This window comes from Falco biarmicus, chromosome 9 (assembly GCF_023638135.1).
Source record: "Falco biarmicus isolate bFalBia1 chromosome 9, bFalBia1.pri, whole genome shotgun sequence".
Classification (NCBI taxonomy): Eukaryota; Metazoa; Chordata; class Aves; order Falconiformes; family Falconidae; genus Falco; species Falco biarmicus.
Window position 1 is genome coordinate 40,469,029 of NC_079296.1, and position 17,386 is coordinate 40,486,414.

Here is a 17,386-nt window from a genome sequence, read left to right on the forward strand (position 1 = left end):
TTCGGTTAAGTGACCTCCTCTCTAAGCAATTTCTAACCAAGTCTCTCCACTGCTAAATGATTCCATTAAGCTGACAGTCTCCCGTCACTGCTGGAGATTAAGAACCACTCTGCAGAAAACAACACTAACACCACCCCGGGTGGTATGTACATCTAAAAATGCTACTCGTTAACAAAAAGTAGGCCTAAAACAAACGCAACAGTAAGCAGCTGAGGGACAGGATGTCATCACCGCCACTGCTCATTTCAAAGTCTCACTCTCCTGCAGCTGTAGGGCAGGGCTTTTATGAACTCTTCATAAACAGTGAGGCATGTTTTGTTCCTTTCACGTGCCCAACTTAACAGGTTAAATCTTTTCATTACAATTCCACACTTTGCTGCAAGCTTTAGGCCCTAACCAGCAAGCACCAGTGCTTAAGACCCAATGAAACCTAAGCCAGATGTGCACTCCATGCCTACCGATGTATCTGAAAGCCAAAAGAGGGAGTAACTGGGTACCTAACATACAATCAATTAGTATATACCTCTGAATTTTGAACTTTTTATGATATTCACCTGTAAAGTTAAGCGATGATTGCAATTCCTAGCAGTCATGTTAAGCCAACATTTACTTGACTATTCCTATATAAAGACAGACTAATTTTCAAGTTGAAGCATAATCCAGGGGGCTCTACTTTTAACGAGACCCAGAGAACTGTATCAGTGTTAGCAGTTGGAAGGGGCCCTGTTAAGCAGTTACACATTGGCATTAGGCAGTCAATATAAAATTGAAGATATCATACCTTAACCGGTCCAGGAGTTAGAACTATGCCAGTTCACAAGTTAACATGCCAACATCTAGGTAAATTCTCAGACCTTCAAGATAACAGAAAAGCATGCGGAGCAAGGATTTTTTCCAAATCATCATTTGCAATACCTCCAAAACCTCAAACCCTAAACCAAGTTTGGCCATCTACTTGGCTTTAGTAAGTTGCAATTCTTCAGTTCAAAATAACTCAATTTACATTGGTTGCCATGCTTAAGCAAAATTTTAACTGACCATTATACTGAAACAACTCAAACTTTTGAGGAATATCCTATTATATTTTCCTATCATATCAAGAACAACAGCCATTTAGTAGGTTAGTTGCTTTTTTTTTTTCTTCAGACAAGTGATACCTTACCAGCACATTCCAAAGAAAAAGAGTCCTTCTGTTGAGCACCCACAGTCTAGAAAAAAGTTCAGTCCTTCACTGGATTTAAAGCTTTATTTATAGAAAGTTCATTGTCTTAACGGCAGCAATACTTGCATTGTATTTGAACTTAGGACTAATAGGTTAATATTTACATTTAGATAACACTTAAATGAAAACGAACTAAAGAGTTTTAGAGGAGACAGACATACAAGTTACAGACAGACTTAATAGTAAAAGTAAGCACAATTATTTCACTCTGGTTGATTTCATACAAAGGTCTACTCTTTCTTAATCAGATTAGCAGGGAGAGTGGATTTGTCCAAGTCATCAAAATATCGATGGTTCAAGGCCATTTTGCCAGAAATTCTTTTTGCAGGATCATAAATTAACATTTTCTGGAAGAAAAAGAAAACACATTTACTCCCTCATGAAATAGGAACTAAAATATTGTTAAAAGAGATAGATTTTTAACCACAGTAATAGTAATTATAATAATAAACCATAAAGAGAAGTTGTCCCCGCCATGTTCCACAATTTCTTGTAGAAGGAGAGAGGTTATTTCCACCTACAAGTCAGTAGTAGGTCAGTAGCAGTGCATAACATCTCAGGAAGTGAAGGACACATCTATTCTCCTATTCAATAACCAGGCCCATGCATGCATCTGGGTACCACATGCACCAAACTAAATCTAGAACCAGACATTGTGGCAATATTTGTGTCAGCTTCTCGACTAAGGGAAATCAAGCTTTAAGCTGTTAGAGCCCAACATGTTTACCAAAGACAAGTGGTCTTACACTTGTATTGTTAAACTGAGATTGAAGAAACTGATGTCAAATTGCTATTACTGCTTGGTGCAGCACTTCAGTTAAAATAAGAGAGTGATCCCTGTTTCAAAATCCATATAGGGAAATAGCAGGCAAACAGGTAGAACTGAAGAAACACAGAGTTTCTTTGCAGTAAGTTACTTCAACTGAAGACTTTATAATAAAGCTGAAAGGAAATAGAGGGGATGTCACAGCCACCAGAAAGCCCTCAGAACTTTACAGAACAGGCAAGACTGTTTTGCTAGGAGCTTTAATGAAAAGAGTCTACGGTTTATATCATACAACCGGCTGCAAAAGAAAGGAATAAAGCATTTCGCAGTTTTCTACTAGGTCTAAGACTAGCCAAGTCTGCAAAGTCTTTTTGCTTTTACTCCTCTTTACTAAAGGAAAGTACATTTCAAATTCAAATAACCAGGATTCTACCAGCTGCTTCTTCGCCATCCCCACAACAAGTTTGTTTTCCAGAAAAAAAGCTTAACCAATATTACTCTGCCCAGTATTCAGTCTTGACATTTAACTGTCTTTAGACTTCATCCTACAGGGAGCCTTCCAAGTTGATTTAAACCACGAAATTTGCATTTATGTTCTCTGAACTCCTGCCAAATGCAACAGAGTCTCTAGATTTAACCTTGCATGTCCAATTTTACCTTGTGACAGGTTCCCATTAGCTATATCGCAGAATAATAGTATCCCATAGCTAATACCAATATCAAAGTTTTTCTTGAAATTGACTCAGACAAAAAAAGGCACAAATTTATCTGAAAAGGGGATGCTTTGACATTGAGGCTACGGCACTTCAGCTGATAGATTAAGTGACCATTTCTCCTCTGAGCAGCCTGAAACATAGCTTTTCCTGGCACTTCATTTCTGATAGACCAAAGCTTTTGATGACAGCCATTAAGTGCTTTGGAATCCTGGCCCCAGAAGTAGTTTAGATTATGAAGGTCTTAAGTTTACAGCCTGACTCAAGCAATTGGTCTCAATACAAAAATATGTGACCCATTTTCAGAGATAACTATTTTACATGCCACTTCCATCTGCAATCATCTATAGAAGGAGAAATTAACATCTTCATTGACACATTTGGGCTTGTACTCTAGAATGAAATATTCAGTTTCGTTGCCTTTAAAGTCATATTACTGCTTCAGGCTTAAAAGTGCCATAGGAAATTTAAATGGACTCCAGATGCCTAAGAGTTCAGCCATTCCAGTCACCAGGCATTAATAGGAAGCTAAAATGTCAACATTTATTAAAGGTAAAATTATACAAGATTTTAGAGAATTTAGTATGCTTTGAGATTAGTATTGTGTTACCACCATTTGAGGAACTAGTAATTTTTTGGCCTTTATTAGCAGCAGCCCAGAACATGGGTTTTGCACAATGAAGCCACAACTAAGCTCAGATGAGTACTTAGCAGGCCAGTTACATGACTATGAGATTTTCTTGCCTGTTCAATTTATCTTAGTTTGTAAGTACAATCAGAAACAGTTCTACTTCAAACTGATTTACTCATCATGCTGTCAGTGGAATTATTCCCAGCTTAAGTCAGTTGTCTCTGTAAAACAATACTGCTACAAGATTCAGAGAGCTATCCAAAATAACTTTACATTTAACAAATGTTCAGGTTGTCAATCTGAACTGTGGTTCTGTTCTCACAAAGAAAACCTGTGAGAAATTGTGGTCATTTGAGATTCTTTGGCAACACTGCTTCATTCAGAGTATTTTGCTACAGCTGTACCAATATGGATAATAAACTACTTAGTGACTGCTTAAAAATATGAGCCAGCTACACAGGTAAACGCGGTAGAAGGTTCCCCTTGTACCAAGATAGTTCTCAAGTTTCAGCTTATTTTAAGACACAGAGCACCCACCCCACACCCCCCATACATAAGTCTGCACTGTATAAATGCATCTTTAGGAGAGCAAAAGGGTAAGTCACCAAGGTACATTCTCACACTTAGGTACATCTAAGATCACACCTGATATGTGATCTAAATTAGTCTGCAGTGGCAGCACGTGAGCTGGAAGGGCACTACAGGGAAAAGCCTGATGAAGAGCTTGTCAAATAAAAGCTTAGTGTGATACTTCAACTGCACGGCCAGAGAACTAGACTCACACTAGAAACAAAATACACCAATTAAAAGTTAACCCACCACAGTCAAAAACATTTAAAGGCAATTGAGACAGATACTATAGGCCAACTTAGACTAAGCCCCTGGTTTCACAGCTAATCAATAAATTCAGCTGTTTCCATCTTTGTTTATTCAGTTTGACCACCATGAAAGCTTAACCAAAATGAGCCCACTAAGATTAATCTACATGCTACCTTAAAAGAAAAACATTTTCAACTGGATCACAGTCATATAGCCACATTACAATTAGTGCTGGCAGCAGGAAGGTGACAGCTACAGTTTGTGGACAGAAGCCTTCATTTAGACCTGATTGTAAATGCTAATCCAGGTTCAACTTGAAAGTGAGGATGATTAGTATAAAAAAAGCTGAGGTGCAAGTGCTTTATGAGAAGAGTAGTATTGTCGTCTATTATTTATGAAGGGAGTGAGTGTCACTCAGTGTCAGTTCTACAAGAATGACAACCCATACCACTGCTGGTAGTTTGAAGGTCTCTACATCTTCATTCTAGCCAAGACTGATTAGTATAGCTTTGTGTGTTCTGGAGTATTTTAAAATTACCTGTTCAGTTTCTTACTCAGCAATTTAAGAAAGACTACTTACAGCCAGCAGGTCAAGCCCATCATCATCTAAGTTTTTGACATGTGTTCCAAGGCTGCCAGGTTTCCATTTTGGGAAAGTGTTTTTATAGTCTTGCAGAGATTCCACTTCAGGCCATACCTCATTGTTGGGGGTCCCTAAAGCTCTGTGCAAGCATAAGCAAAATATTAAGCAGTGTAGTCTGAGATCTGTACATCCTGCTATGGTTTTAATAAGCACACAGCACTATCCCGCAAAGCCGCACAAGTAGCAAGGAAAAGTTTAGCCTGACATACCTGAAGATTCTGAAGAGCTGGTCAATCTCTGAGTCTCCATGGAAAAGCGGCTTTTTAGTTGCCAGCTCAGCAAATATGGTACCTATGCTCCATATATCTACAGGGGTAGAGTAACGAGCAGATCCCAGCAACACCTCTGGAGACCTGTACCACAGTGTCACTACCTGTTAAACATAGAAATATTTTTTTAAGTGCATAGGATCAGGTCCTCTAATTGACTGGAAGCGCAATGGCTCATATGTTAAGTAGCATTCACAGGTTTTTGGTTAAAATAATAGTCAGTGCTAGAAGTTTTAGTGAAAATACTAGTTTCAAACTTCATTTATAGACAAATCCAAAAGACTCCATTGCAGTAGTTGCCTTTAGCAAGCAATGAGTTCTGGCCTGATTCATTCTCAAGGTAAGAGCAGGATTCATAAGATGCTTTGGAACTTTAGACTAAAACAACAGTCAGGGAGACAGAAAGCCATTGAGTAAAACAAAACCGAAATAAAACTTTTTGATACTGTTAGTTTATGACTTCAAAAACTCCTTGATTCTTTTCAGCTGTGTAATACTCAGTTATTACCAGGAAGCTAGCAAGTATTGTCAAAATCACCAAGAGGATGTTCCAACTCACTTCATGAGTGTATACCCGCACTGGAATTCCAAAGGCTCGGGCCAATCCAAAGTCTGCCAGTTTAATCACTCCTTTGTCATCTATTAAGAGATTCTGAGGTTTTAAGTCTCTGTGCAGAACTCTTCTTGAATGGCAGAAGACAATACCTTGCAAGATTTGATACAAGTAACTCTAGAAAGGAGGAAGCAGAAAAAAAAAAAAAAAGGAGTAACCTTTAGTACAAGTTAGTGTTCTGCAACATAAAGCTGTTTCCTTACATTAGATCTCCCCATAGTAGTAGGATACAGAGAGCCAAAGCATTGCAGATGTTGCATTAATATCATAAAGCCACACAAATTAATACTTAAGCTTCATTTAAGGCAGTTTAATTTCAGTAATTAAAAGAATTTTAAGTGGCATTTGAGAGCAAAACTCACATTTATTACCCACAGCTGCTTCTTTAACCTTTCATTTCTTCTCAAGGAGTTAATTATACTGAAAAGACCTGCTTATAGCTTTGTAGGTGATCTTTCCATTAGTTTCTCTCGTATTAAGAAATTGTCCTCATTACCTTAACACGTGAACGATCCAAATATTGGCCAGATGGAATAGTATCCAAGTATTTCTTGAGATCCATGGAGAGGAATTCAAAGACAAGGTACAGTCTTGAATCCTGCATAAGAACATCCTGAAGACTAAAAATTGAGTCATGATCAACTCCATTGCAAAATGCACAGACTCATGGTTACATTTCCCCTCTCAACAGGGATATAAGCTGACGTTTCCAAGTTCCTATTATAAAAGTCTTAAAAAGCTTTCAGTCTTCAAAGATTAACAGTGAGTTATACTGTCATCTGGAAAATCAAGCGTATCTGAAATAGCGTCAGACTGAGATAAAAACCTATATGCTTCCCATTAAACTTAGACTTCCTCACGCCTAGTATTAGACACAGGAAGTCTGAGGAAAACACACTGTTGCCTTGGAGAAAAAAAAAAGAAAAAAGACTGTGGGTGTTGGTGCCTAGCTTCTGTTTGAAGCTGACTTATAGCAGAGCCTGAATTACTAGGTGGACTTAAGGGAATATTATAATAGGAACCTAGTAGACACCGCAGGATTTTCAGTTTTAAGTACCTCCTTCATCCTTAATAGATTACAAGGGTTCCTAAACCCAAGTATACATACAATTAGTCACTACATGGCTGGAAATGGCCAATTTTCAGGCACATTGGAGAGAAAGTATTTTGCTGCATTAAAGAGCAAGCAAATATTTTGGGGGAAAGACAATAGCTGCAATCAATTTTAAATGTCAAGTAATCACCGATGGAAGTTTCACTCATAGCTCAGACATGCCAGCATCATAACACAACATGTAAATTTCTGCTACAAAGCAGCAAGGAAGTGACTGATGACAGAGGCTCATGTAAGAACACTAGAGCCAAGTGGTCTATTCCACAGTGGCAAGTAAAATTCTGAGACCAACTAAAGTAACAGCTTCAACTAGTTCTCATGAGGTTATTGTTAGAGTGGAAACGGCATACCATTCTGAAAATAATTGACCCGATTACAAAAATCAGCAAAAGTTAGATTTCTAGAACGGGAAGAGGCAGCATGAGGAAGTCCCAGTTAGAAAAATGGCATAAACATGGGATTTGGGACTATAGTTATTTGCTGTAAAGCAAATACTGTATTAAGCAGAGTAGCTCCCACCTCACTAGAATGGTGAAAAATTAATTTCTTATCTGAAGTGACCTAGCACCCTTCAGAGTGTTTAGCTAAATACCAGTATATGCATACCAGACTATATTGGGATGATGCAGCTCTTTTAATAAAGAAATTTCTCGGATAGCAGTACTTGGAACGCCTTCCTCCTCACTTTCTAGACGTATTTTCTTCATTGCCACCACTTGGCCTGTGGTTTTGTGACGACCTTTATACACAACACCATAGGTACCTGAACAAAAAGACAGTGAAACGCATACAGGAAATACCAGCTTCAGGTACAAGTAAATCACTGCAAGTAAGAACCGCTAACAAAGGCAAGAGTCCTTGCAATCAAGTATTTTTTGTTTAACTATTTGGCTTGATTACAAACTACTTAGTTTTGGCAGTTTAACCATGCAATAGTTTTGTTTGTTTCAAGCATGCCATCCATGAACAGTAACATTTGTTAGGACAGGGTACATGGTAGGCTAAGTGTGAAACTTGAGTATTTGGAAGATGTAGTTCTAAAATCAGATACTATTTGAGTTTCAGGTTGATCAGCTTTCAGGCAAGATCACTATATGTTTTCATCCCCAAAGGGTTATGATTTTACCATTGATACATCATGCTAAAACATTAAAAGTTTGGCTGCAAAAGAAGTAGCGCTCTCTCTGCAGAGATCCATCCATCCATTGGTCAGATCTATGGAAATAACTCTAGCACAACCCTCAGTGCTGGAGAGAGGGTAGTGCTGTGGGTCTCAGTAGAAGCTAAAATTGGAACCAGTAGTAATACTTTAATCATCAGTGTTCACAGAAGTAGAACCCTCAACAAACCAAGACAGCTTAAGTATTCCCGTTTCACCCTTCTTGAAGCATTAATCCCTCAGATTAAGCTCCAACAAAATAGTTTCTTTCAGGAAGAAAGTATACATATGCAAGGCTTCAGTTATGACACCTTGTTGGAAGATCCAAGCCCATACATTTCGCTGTTACCTCAGAGTAATGAACTGCAAATTCTACATAAGGCTAAAGCATTATAAAACACACTGAGTTCTACATTTAACATAGGCTGGATTTCCAGTGAAAGGGGGTTTGTGGCTAATCTTCTTATTGCCTCATCATAAATTAATTGTTAAAATTCACTTCTCCACAGAGGTTTACTATCTGCTCATTCCCTTGACAAGCACAGTGATTGGATATAAACTGAGCACAACAATCAACAAACCACAACTCCCCACCAGACACTCCAAGCAAGTAAGTATGCCACGCAATACAGCTTCAGGAGCAACTGGTAAACAAGTTCATACACAAAGGAATGGGGGAGCTTCCTAAACTGGAAAGCTGGCTTCAAGCCTCAGAACGTTTTCTTCCCCTCTTGGAGGAGAAGTACACTACCATTATCCATCAATATGAAGGTAGATGCTCCTCAACACTGATCAGTCGCTTCAAATGGACCATGTAACCTTCAAAAGAAGGGCACTCAAAGCCTTTACATATAGAGACAAGCTTGTGGTTTACTGCAGTAATTATTTTGTCAGTTGGTTGAATGTCAGTAGTTCCTCCAATAGCTTCAATGGCACTTGTTAACTCAGACTGTGGAGCATGACAAGGCTCCCCGTTCTTCACACTTACCTTCCCCAATCTTCTCTATTTTTGTGTAATCATCCATTTCTCCTGTTATCCCTGAAACGAAGGGGAGAAAACCCATGATGGTGGGGTGAACAGTTGCCGTCCTGAACACAGCCAAGTCCCTGGAGCTATGCCAGGCCTTTAGAAGCTAGTTTCACCTTACATAATTAGGATGCAACACGGAACACTTACCGTTCTCCTCAACAAAAAAAACAGGGTTCATTCATGGTTGCAACTAGAAAAACCGCCTGCCGAAGTATGAGTGGGCACAAACCCAAAAGGAGAAAAATGCTCTTGCGAGGAAGGCGCCTCCAAGCAACTGAGGGAAGACGCCACACTCACCAGTTTTCCACAGTTGCTCAGGACCAGGAGCCCTGCTACCCACAGTCGCGGGTTTGGTGTTAGCAACGACAGGGGCCGCCAGCCGCGACAGCTGGGCAACCACAAGCGCCCTGCAGAGCCGCCGGCCCGAGTTACGCTGAGCGGCACAAGGCCCCCGGAGGCGTCAGCGCCCGGTAGAACCGGCACCCCGCACCTCCCCGCCGCCGCGACCCCTCCACCGAGCGCGGCGCGGGCCCGCAGGGGCCGGAGAGCGCCGGGAAGTGACGCGGCCCCGCGGCTCCGGCCCAGGCGCCCGCCCGAATGGGGGCAGCCGGCGTCGGGGACGCGCTGCCGCCGCGGCCCCGCTCCTGCCCCGCCGTCGTGGGGCGCGACACCGCACCCGCCGTCACGGACCCAGCGGAGGCCCCGAGCACCCCTGGAAGGGTAGCCGCCTCGCCCACCTCCCTCCCCGGGCCTCATGGGCGACCCTGCCCGCACCGGGCGGGGACAGGGGCCCGCAGTGGCGGCTGGGCGCCGCAAAAGCACAGTCAGGGCCGGCCTCGCGGCAGCCGGTGAACCGCTCGCCCCGCTGCCGGGCCGGGAGCGGCGGGCTGAACCCGCGAACCGGCGTGAGAGAAGGAGAGAGCGGCCTCCACCGCGGCCAAGCGGCGCTCCGGGGCGGCCGGCCGTCCCGCAGGCCCCGCACCCTCCCGCCGTCCCCGCTGCTCCTCACCTGCGCCGCCGCCGAGGCCGCTCCGCGCCGCACGGACGTCCCACGGCTCGCTGGGGGCGGGCGTGCCGCATTCGAACTCGCCGCCGCCGCCGAACGCCGCCAATGGCGCCGCGCTGAGATGATTCAAAGCGGCCAATCAGAGCGCGCCGCTCCGGCGGCGCCAAAGCGAGGCTGAAAGGCGGCTTCTGCCTCAGTGCTAGAACTGGCGCGGCCGGGCGCGGCAAACTGAGGACGTGCAGGGCGTCCGCTTGGTTAGCGGCCAGTGCGGGGGGAGGCAGGCAGGTGGCGCGGGCGGGTGGTTCCCTATAGCCCGAAGCCTTTCTGCCCTAGCGGTGAGATGCGAGGGCATGCGTGCAAGGGGCTGCGCTGCCAACTGCTCGCTGCGTTAGTCTGTTTGCATGGTATGGAGAGTATAATCTTATCTGGATCAAGCTAAGCTTATGGCTGCAGCTGCTCCTTTTAATCAAGCAAGTCTTTCAGATTTAGGTGCCGAGGCCGGCCAAAGCATAAATTCATTATTTCTGCCGGCAAGGGTGCTGATCGGTGAAGTACTGCTGCTGTGACTTTTGAAGCTGGTGATAAAGTCCATGCCTTAACAAAAGGTCATTGCACAACTTAATTCCCTGGAAGCCGGGACACAAGTCTGCAGGCAAACTGGAGTTCTGTGTCGCTGCTCCCAGATTAAGAACAATTAGTCCCTACGCTGTCACAGCTTCTGAAAGAAGGGGCGGGGTGGGGGGTGGGTGTGACTAGAGAGGCACCTGCATGTGGGCTTTGCTCAGAGAGTGCTCTGGAAGTTGCAGCCGCACACCATTAATACCTGGGGAAGTAGTAAAGCAATACAGTTACATTAAAAAACACACACACACCCCCAAAAAAAAAAAAAAAAAAACCTGGGAAAATACTACTCCAAACATTGCAAAATTGTGTTATTTAGAAACTACAATGCTAAACAGATTTGCAAAGCCTATAGTTTGATAGATCTTTCCCCTACAGGATAGTTTCACTGGATTCTGTGCTGCTGCTGACCCACACTAGTATCTGCTTCTCATTGGCACCGATGGTCCTGGGCCAGCACACTTCTGTGGGAACCTACAGTCCCTGCAGGAGTGAGATACAAGCACCACTCCGCGTTGCTGAAGTAACTGCATTTTTTTAATTCACTGCACCAGTTTACAACATCCTTGAAGGATGGTGTTGCTGCTTCTCTTAAATGTAAGCAGTGCTGGCTGCTGTATGTACAAAACGTACCAAAAAAATAGAACTTCTCCCCTAAAGACATTTCTTTGGGAGGGTGATTCCAGCAGGCAGGACTGTTTATGGTGTGCTTCCTTCTTCTCTTCCCTAGCCCATGGCAAAGGTGAGAGCCAGCTCATCTCCACCAACATACATACGTATCGGGGTAAAAATCTTCCACTCCCTGGGGAATTTTTGCAGCACACAGTGTGCATGCTCTCAGGTTTCTGTTTACCTTGAATAGTTGTATTCCCAGCACTTGCTGGAGATCTACCTGCCTAGAACAAGGCTTTTGTATCTCTGGGAAACCCCAGATGGAAATACGGCCTGGCAGCTTGTGCAATCCATAGGGAAGGGGTCCATGTGCTCTGCCCTGCACGGCCGCAGGGAAACTCCTCCCGATGTAACTCAGCTGTGGCCAGGCCAGGCCAGGTGCAGTGGTGTGCAGGGACCAGCTGCACAGCCCAGGCGAGGGGTGTGTGACATGTCCCTCGTGCCTGGCTCTGCATCTCTGCACTGGCAGCATTGGCAGCTCAGGGGGGATTGCTTTCCATAGCCGGCACTGGGGCAGGGGCTAATGCTGCTGACTCTGCCCCACTAATCCTTGTGCAGAGACTGTAGGAAGGTGGCCAAAGTCCAAGTTTTCCTTCAGATAAAAAGAAAACGTGTCTTGGAAATGCCAGACATATAGTAACCTTCGTTAACTTTGGGGAGGGGGGTTAGCAGTATAATGAACATTTGGTACTACAAATTAATGTTATATTAAAATATATGCAGATTACATTTGTATATAAAATATATTGTCTGAAAGTACTGAATACACTGACCTGAATTTTCTTGAAAGTAAAGTTACTTTTTTTTCCCTGTTTTTAACATATTAACCTAAAACTAACCAACGTTACTTTAAGTATACACACGTTTCTTAGTTGTACTCATACAGTAATTTCTGCTGGACACTAACCATTCATTCTCAGAGTGCTCACTGAATTTTCACATTTTTTGAGAATATGTCTTTTTCCATATATCCCATCGCCTTAGGAGTTTTGAGCAGTGAATACCAGCAGGCACCAGAGGGAAAGCTGGTGGAAGGAGAACAGCTGTCTCCTATGCAGGAGCCCAGTAGCCTTGCTTCTGTTTCAAGTGCAAGGAAACTGCTCCACCACCAGTGGCATACAGCACGGTAACCTGCAGAAGGCGGCGGTCCCCTCCACTGGTGACTGGGGTGACAAGTTTAGCCTTTTCCGATACCTTTAGAAAAAAACAAAGAGGTAGATGGCTTTGAGATCCACCTGATCGCTGTCGCACTCAAAGCCAAGCGTCACTGCCCCTGCTTTTTCATCTGCTCCAGTGACTCTGCCTCTGTGTACAAATTGTGCTGGCATCATCACAGGGAAGTGGCTCAGGGAAATTGTTTTGCTGCAGTCCCCCTGTTCGGTGGACTAGCAGCTGTGTACCAACACCTTATAGCAACAGAAAGTACTGTTGTGTGCAATGGTTCCCTTCAAGAACGGTGGAGGTTGCTTCACCTTTAGTGCACGCTGAGTGCTCAGTGGCTGTGGCAGTGGCTATTGGCCAAAAGCAGCTTATGCCAACTTCAGCTTGTCCCTGTCACTTCACAGCACAGCTGTGTGTGGCATAACTCCACGTACACCGACAGAAGCGCTACGTGCTCCATGCCCACACTCTCCACACTCACTTTCTCTGTCCCTCTCTGCAAAGAGAGCTAGAGCAAGCTCGAGCTCGCTTGCTTACAAGGCAGAGTACATGTGAGTATAGATTGTCATGACATTAACTTGTCAAATATCAGTCTGACAGTTCTGCTTACCCAGCATTTTCCTCCCTCTCACTCTTGTCTGTGTATCCTTAGGATATAAAGCATGTCTCCTTTCTGACTGGATGGTGCTTATCTCGGGTTGATCATTGCTTTAGACATGGCAGTCACTAATGATACTGCCCAAGACGAGTGATACAACTACATTTGTATTGACTTTTGTGTTTGGAGGGATTTACTGTTCTACTTGAAGGAATAGTAGCAGTGAGCCTGCTGAAAACTGAGGCGCAGAAGGACAGAGATGTACAGATGTGGGAATCCCTAGGACTGCTGCTCCCATTTACAGCAAAACATGGATCCAAGTGCAAAACTGAGGGAAAGCTCCCAAGGCAAACAGTAAAGGAATCTAGGTCTGCCTTAACAATACAACATTAATTACCATTTTATTTATCTAAATGGGCAAAGGGCACGTACCTCTTCAGCATCCAAAATTTCCACTTGCTTGAACTTGGAATTGCATGAACTTGCTTGAACGCTGAATAGCAATGCTATTTGTGCAAGCCATATAGATAGGATCAGGCGTACAATGCCAAGCTTGGATTATAGTATTACAGTTGTATTTGTGGCTAAGAACTCAGTGTAATACTCTGAACAACTTCTCCTATGCTGAGCAGAGCGCAGCTGCAAGAGTCAAAATCATCTTGTCTTTTGTACACTAATCATATTCTCCTCAGCAATAACATCACTGTAAGGAAGAGAGAAAGAGTATTCTGTCTTTTACATAATGATGTGGTTGAAAGGGTCAACTGGTTTGTTAATACCAGTGAGGATGTCTAAAATAGGTTGTGTTCACTGTACTCAGAAGCAGATAAATACAAACATTGATTGGCTTCTTTTAACATTTATTAAAAACAAAAAACTCTTTTGTTAGTATGACAATCCAAAAGTACAGTAGGAGAGATTTAGTAGCATTCAGGACAGCAGGATAATAATAGAGGGATGATATCTCTTTAATGCACTGCTCAAGTGATGCATTTAACCTGTTAAATGCCTCTTGTTATGCAGGACAGTTCCCACTATCAAGAATCCTGGAGAACTCAGCTCCTGCTCTCATCCTGTATTACCATTTTAACAGGATCCCAGAAAGCAAAAAGCTCCTGAGATGTGCTTGAAACTAAAGCAAAAGGATGGAAGCTGCTAGGAAAAAGAAACTGCATCATCACTGTCTCCTGAAAGCATGACTATAAATATTTAAAATGCATATAAAGTACTTGAAATTAAGTTTAAATTATTTTTAAGTTTGTTTTTTTTTTTCCAGCATAGTGTGTAGCATGCACTAAACCATTTTACCTAAAAAACCCAAATATTGATTTGGTGTTTGATTTATATGAGTACATTAATGAAAACATCATAAACCATCCCTTCATTTCAAATAATGAAATTGTAGACAGAAGGAATGTCAGTGTGGTGGTTATTCGTGAGCTTGTATCTCCCTGGAGGAAACCTTGGCTGAATTTGAAATCAGGGGAAGTTTTACCATGACCTTTGCAGCAGCAGCAGCAGCAGAGGAGCAAGCAGAGATCATGGTGTGCAGGCAGCTTGCGGGAGGGAGCAGAGGGATGCGCAGAGTCCCCGGTGAGTGTGTTGGGGTTGACCTCCAGAGGCTGAAATCTGTGTGATCAGTGGATGTAAAGTCTGAAACCTTCTCTCAGCTCTGAATTTGCCAAACTCCTCTCCCACGGTAAGGAATGCTTCACTACCAGTGTGGATTTTCCTTTATTGTGGGACACGCAGCTGGTTATGTACAAACCTCTAGAGAAATATCTACAAACACCCAACCTGGTTTTTATTTTAATAATTGTAATTAAACTAGAGAGGTGAACAGGGAATATGTGCCAGGAGGGGGGGGTGGGGGAGAGAAAAAGGAAAAGAAAAAAAAAAAAAAAAGGCACCTTTTGTTTCTCTAGAGCATCTGGGAAAAAAGCCAAGCTCTGCCAAAGTCATTGGCAAAACTCCCATTAACTTCAGTTGGGCACAGTTTTCACTCCTGAACCCTGTAAAACCATCCTTCGGGAAAGGTGGGTGCTTCCTGATTCTAGTTTTTGCATTTCACATGGCTTACAAGCCAAGAAGAAAAATGGCAGAACCCAATAAACTGCTTTTTAGTTGCTGTTTGGATAATTGGGAGCAGGAGAGGTGCTTTCAGAGTTACATTTGGAGTTCAGCTCTTGGCCCCCGTGCAGGCAAGCAGTCCCCCCTGGCTGGAGGAGACTGGGGTTGAGGTAAACATGAAGAGCTGGTTAGCAGAGCCATCCAGCTGAACAAGGCAATCCCAAGCCCTCTTCCCTCAGGCTTTGTCCAGATTTGAGGCCCTGTCAGTATAGCTGTAGCAATATAACTCTATCAGCAACCTTCTTCAGGTGAAGTCAATTAAGCTAGCTAAAAATCTGTTTACTGGTATAGCTGTTTCAACAAATAATACTCTTTTTTTTCCAATTACTTCAGGTTTTCTCTTTGTTCCTTATCTGTTTCTCCTTTTTCATCTTACGACAACCACCTGCTACTGTGCTCTATCAGATCAAATGCACTGCAATAGCACATCTAAATTCCAAATCCCTGTTGAGGAAGCCTGACCTGAAACCTCCTGGGGTAAAGGAAGTTAACTGTTTTTTCCCCTCAGGGAATTATTCCAGCTGCCAAAAAAGAAGGTATACTCTTCCAGGTGAGAGTGTAGATGAGACAGTGAGGTATGTCAGCCTGTGCAAATGGACTCTGGGTTTACATGTACACATAACACTTGAATTTGTTTAAAAATGCCTCCATCTATCAATTGTGAGAGTAGAATTACAAATCACTTTTCAAATAAAAATGAAATTTTCCATTAAGGTCTTTTACAATCCGCAAATTCCATTAAAGTCTTTATAATTTTCCTTCTCAAAGTGCAATGGAAGGTGGTATGCAGTGATGATGTGGTATGTGAGTTGTATAAAAATAGCGTGTGGCCCAGCCACGGAGCTGCTAATTGCCACTGCCAGCGATAGTACCGCTCAGCCACAAGCATGACCAGCCTTGCTCGACGCTTTCCTTTAGCCAAGGTGGAGCTTGTGATCCTGTTTCCCCGCCATCTCCCTTGACTCCTGGTTCCCTGAGGAGGCTAAGGAAATGAGTCACATCCAAAATAAGAGGGATAAAGGCAGTCTGGGGAATTCTCCATAGGAGACACAGCCAAGGTCTTTGGTTAAATACTTCTACTTGATCCTAGATACTAAGAAAAAAGGTATACACTTTTTAGAGAAAGTGACAAGCAATTAGTTACAAAGTATCACAGTTACATAGTATCCAAGTTAGATACATAGTATCACACTTAATTATGTAGCGCCATGGCTGGTTACATAGTATCACAAAGGTAAATAAACAACTACAGTCAATTTATCCAGCTGGGCACTCACTCCGTAAATTTCACCTACACCACTAAGACCCATGGTAGTAAAATGTAACTGGATTAAGCTGTTATCAGCAATATTTCTAGGTAAATTAGTGCTCGAGAGCATTTGTTGTGTTTAATCGCTGCTAACAGGTAAATCAAATTCTAACGAAAACAGAAAAAGTTGGGTGCATGAAGGCAGGCTTTTGAGAGCAGAGGAAAGCTAAGATGATGGGATCAAGTCGTTTAAATAAAACTAAAATGATTTTAATTGTGCTTACAATATTTTTACAATTTCAAATCCTGTGGTAAAACACACTTTAATAAGACTGATTAAAATATTTTTCAATACTAGGAAAAAGTACAAGTAGAGCTACTGGTTTAGATCAACGCAGCAGCTCCCATGTGAGCCCTGCAGAGCCACCAGCTTTGGCTGGGGGGGGGAGAACACCCCCAGGGTGGCTTTTCTGGACAAAATTGGACAAATTTGGCTCCCTCAGGCTCATCATCCCCCACACAGCTCGTGCAGCACTGCCTATGCCAGCTGTTTTCTTGCTTTTCACACGTGAGCGACTTTGCATTTGCATTATAGGAAATATACTACACCTGTAGCATTCATCATGGAAAACCAAGGGCAGCCCTTTAACTGTTGCGAGGAGTTCATTAGTGCTGAGCTGGAGGATTTGGTTCCTTTTTAATTTAGGATCAGCAAACTCCAGCCGGGCTCCCTGTGCCGCGCCCTCCTGAGCGCTGTACCGGCGCGGCAGCCGCCGTTCCCAGGTGAGGAGCCGGGCGGGCGGCTGGGGGGCTCCGGCGCTCCCCGGCCCTTCGGAGCCCGCGGGGCGCTCCCCCCTGCGGGCGTTCGTGGGCGCTCGCAGCGCCCGGCCAGCCCCGGCGTCGCGGGCCGCAGCCGCGAGGCCGCGCCCCGCTGCCCGCCGACGGGGCGGGACGGCGGCGGCCCCCGGAG

General features: G+C 43.6%; 1 protein-coding gene across 2 annotated transcripts; it reads right to left on the minus strand.

Moving 5' to 3' along the window:
- Positions 1–1,232: 1,232 nt before the first annotated feature.
- CDK1 (cyclin dependent kinase 1) lies at positions 1,233–10,105 on the minus strand. Of its 2 annotated transcripts, none has more exons than XM_056352447.1 (8): positions 9,989–10,105; positions 8,938–8,988; positions 7,397–7,553; positions 6,173–6,296; positions 5,623–5,793; positions 5,004–5,167; positions 4,732–4,873; positions 1,233–1,569 (listed from the first exon to the last, which is right to left on the minus strand). In XM_056352447.1, the coding sequence occupies exons 2-8, from the start codon at positions 8,972–8,974 to the stop codon at positions 1,453–1,455; spliced, it is 912 nt and encodes a 303-aa protein (XP_056208422.1). In that variant the 5' UTR covers positions 8,975–8,988; positions 9,989–10,105; the 3' UTR covers positions 1,233–1,452. The 2 variants fall into 2 exon arrangements, with proteins under 2 accessions (XP_056208422.1, XP_056208421.1); XM_056352446.1 differs by lacking the exon at positions 9,989–10,105 and adding an exon at positions 9,127–9,369.
- Between the last annotated feature and the right edge of the window lie 7,281 nt (positions 10,106–17,386).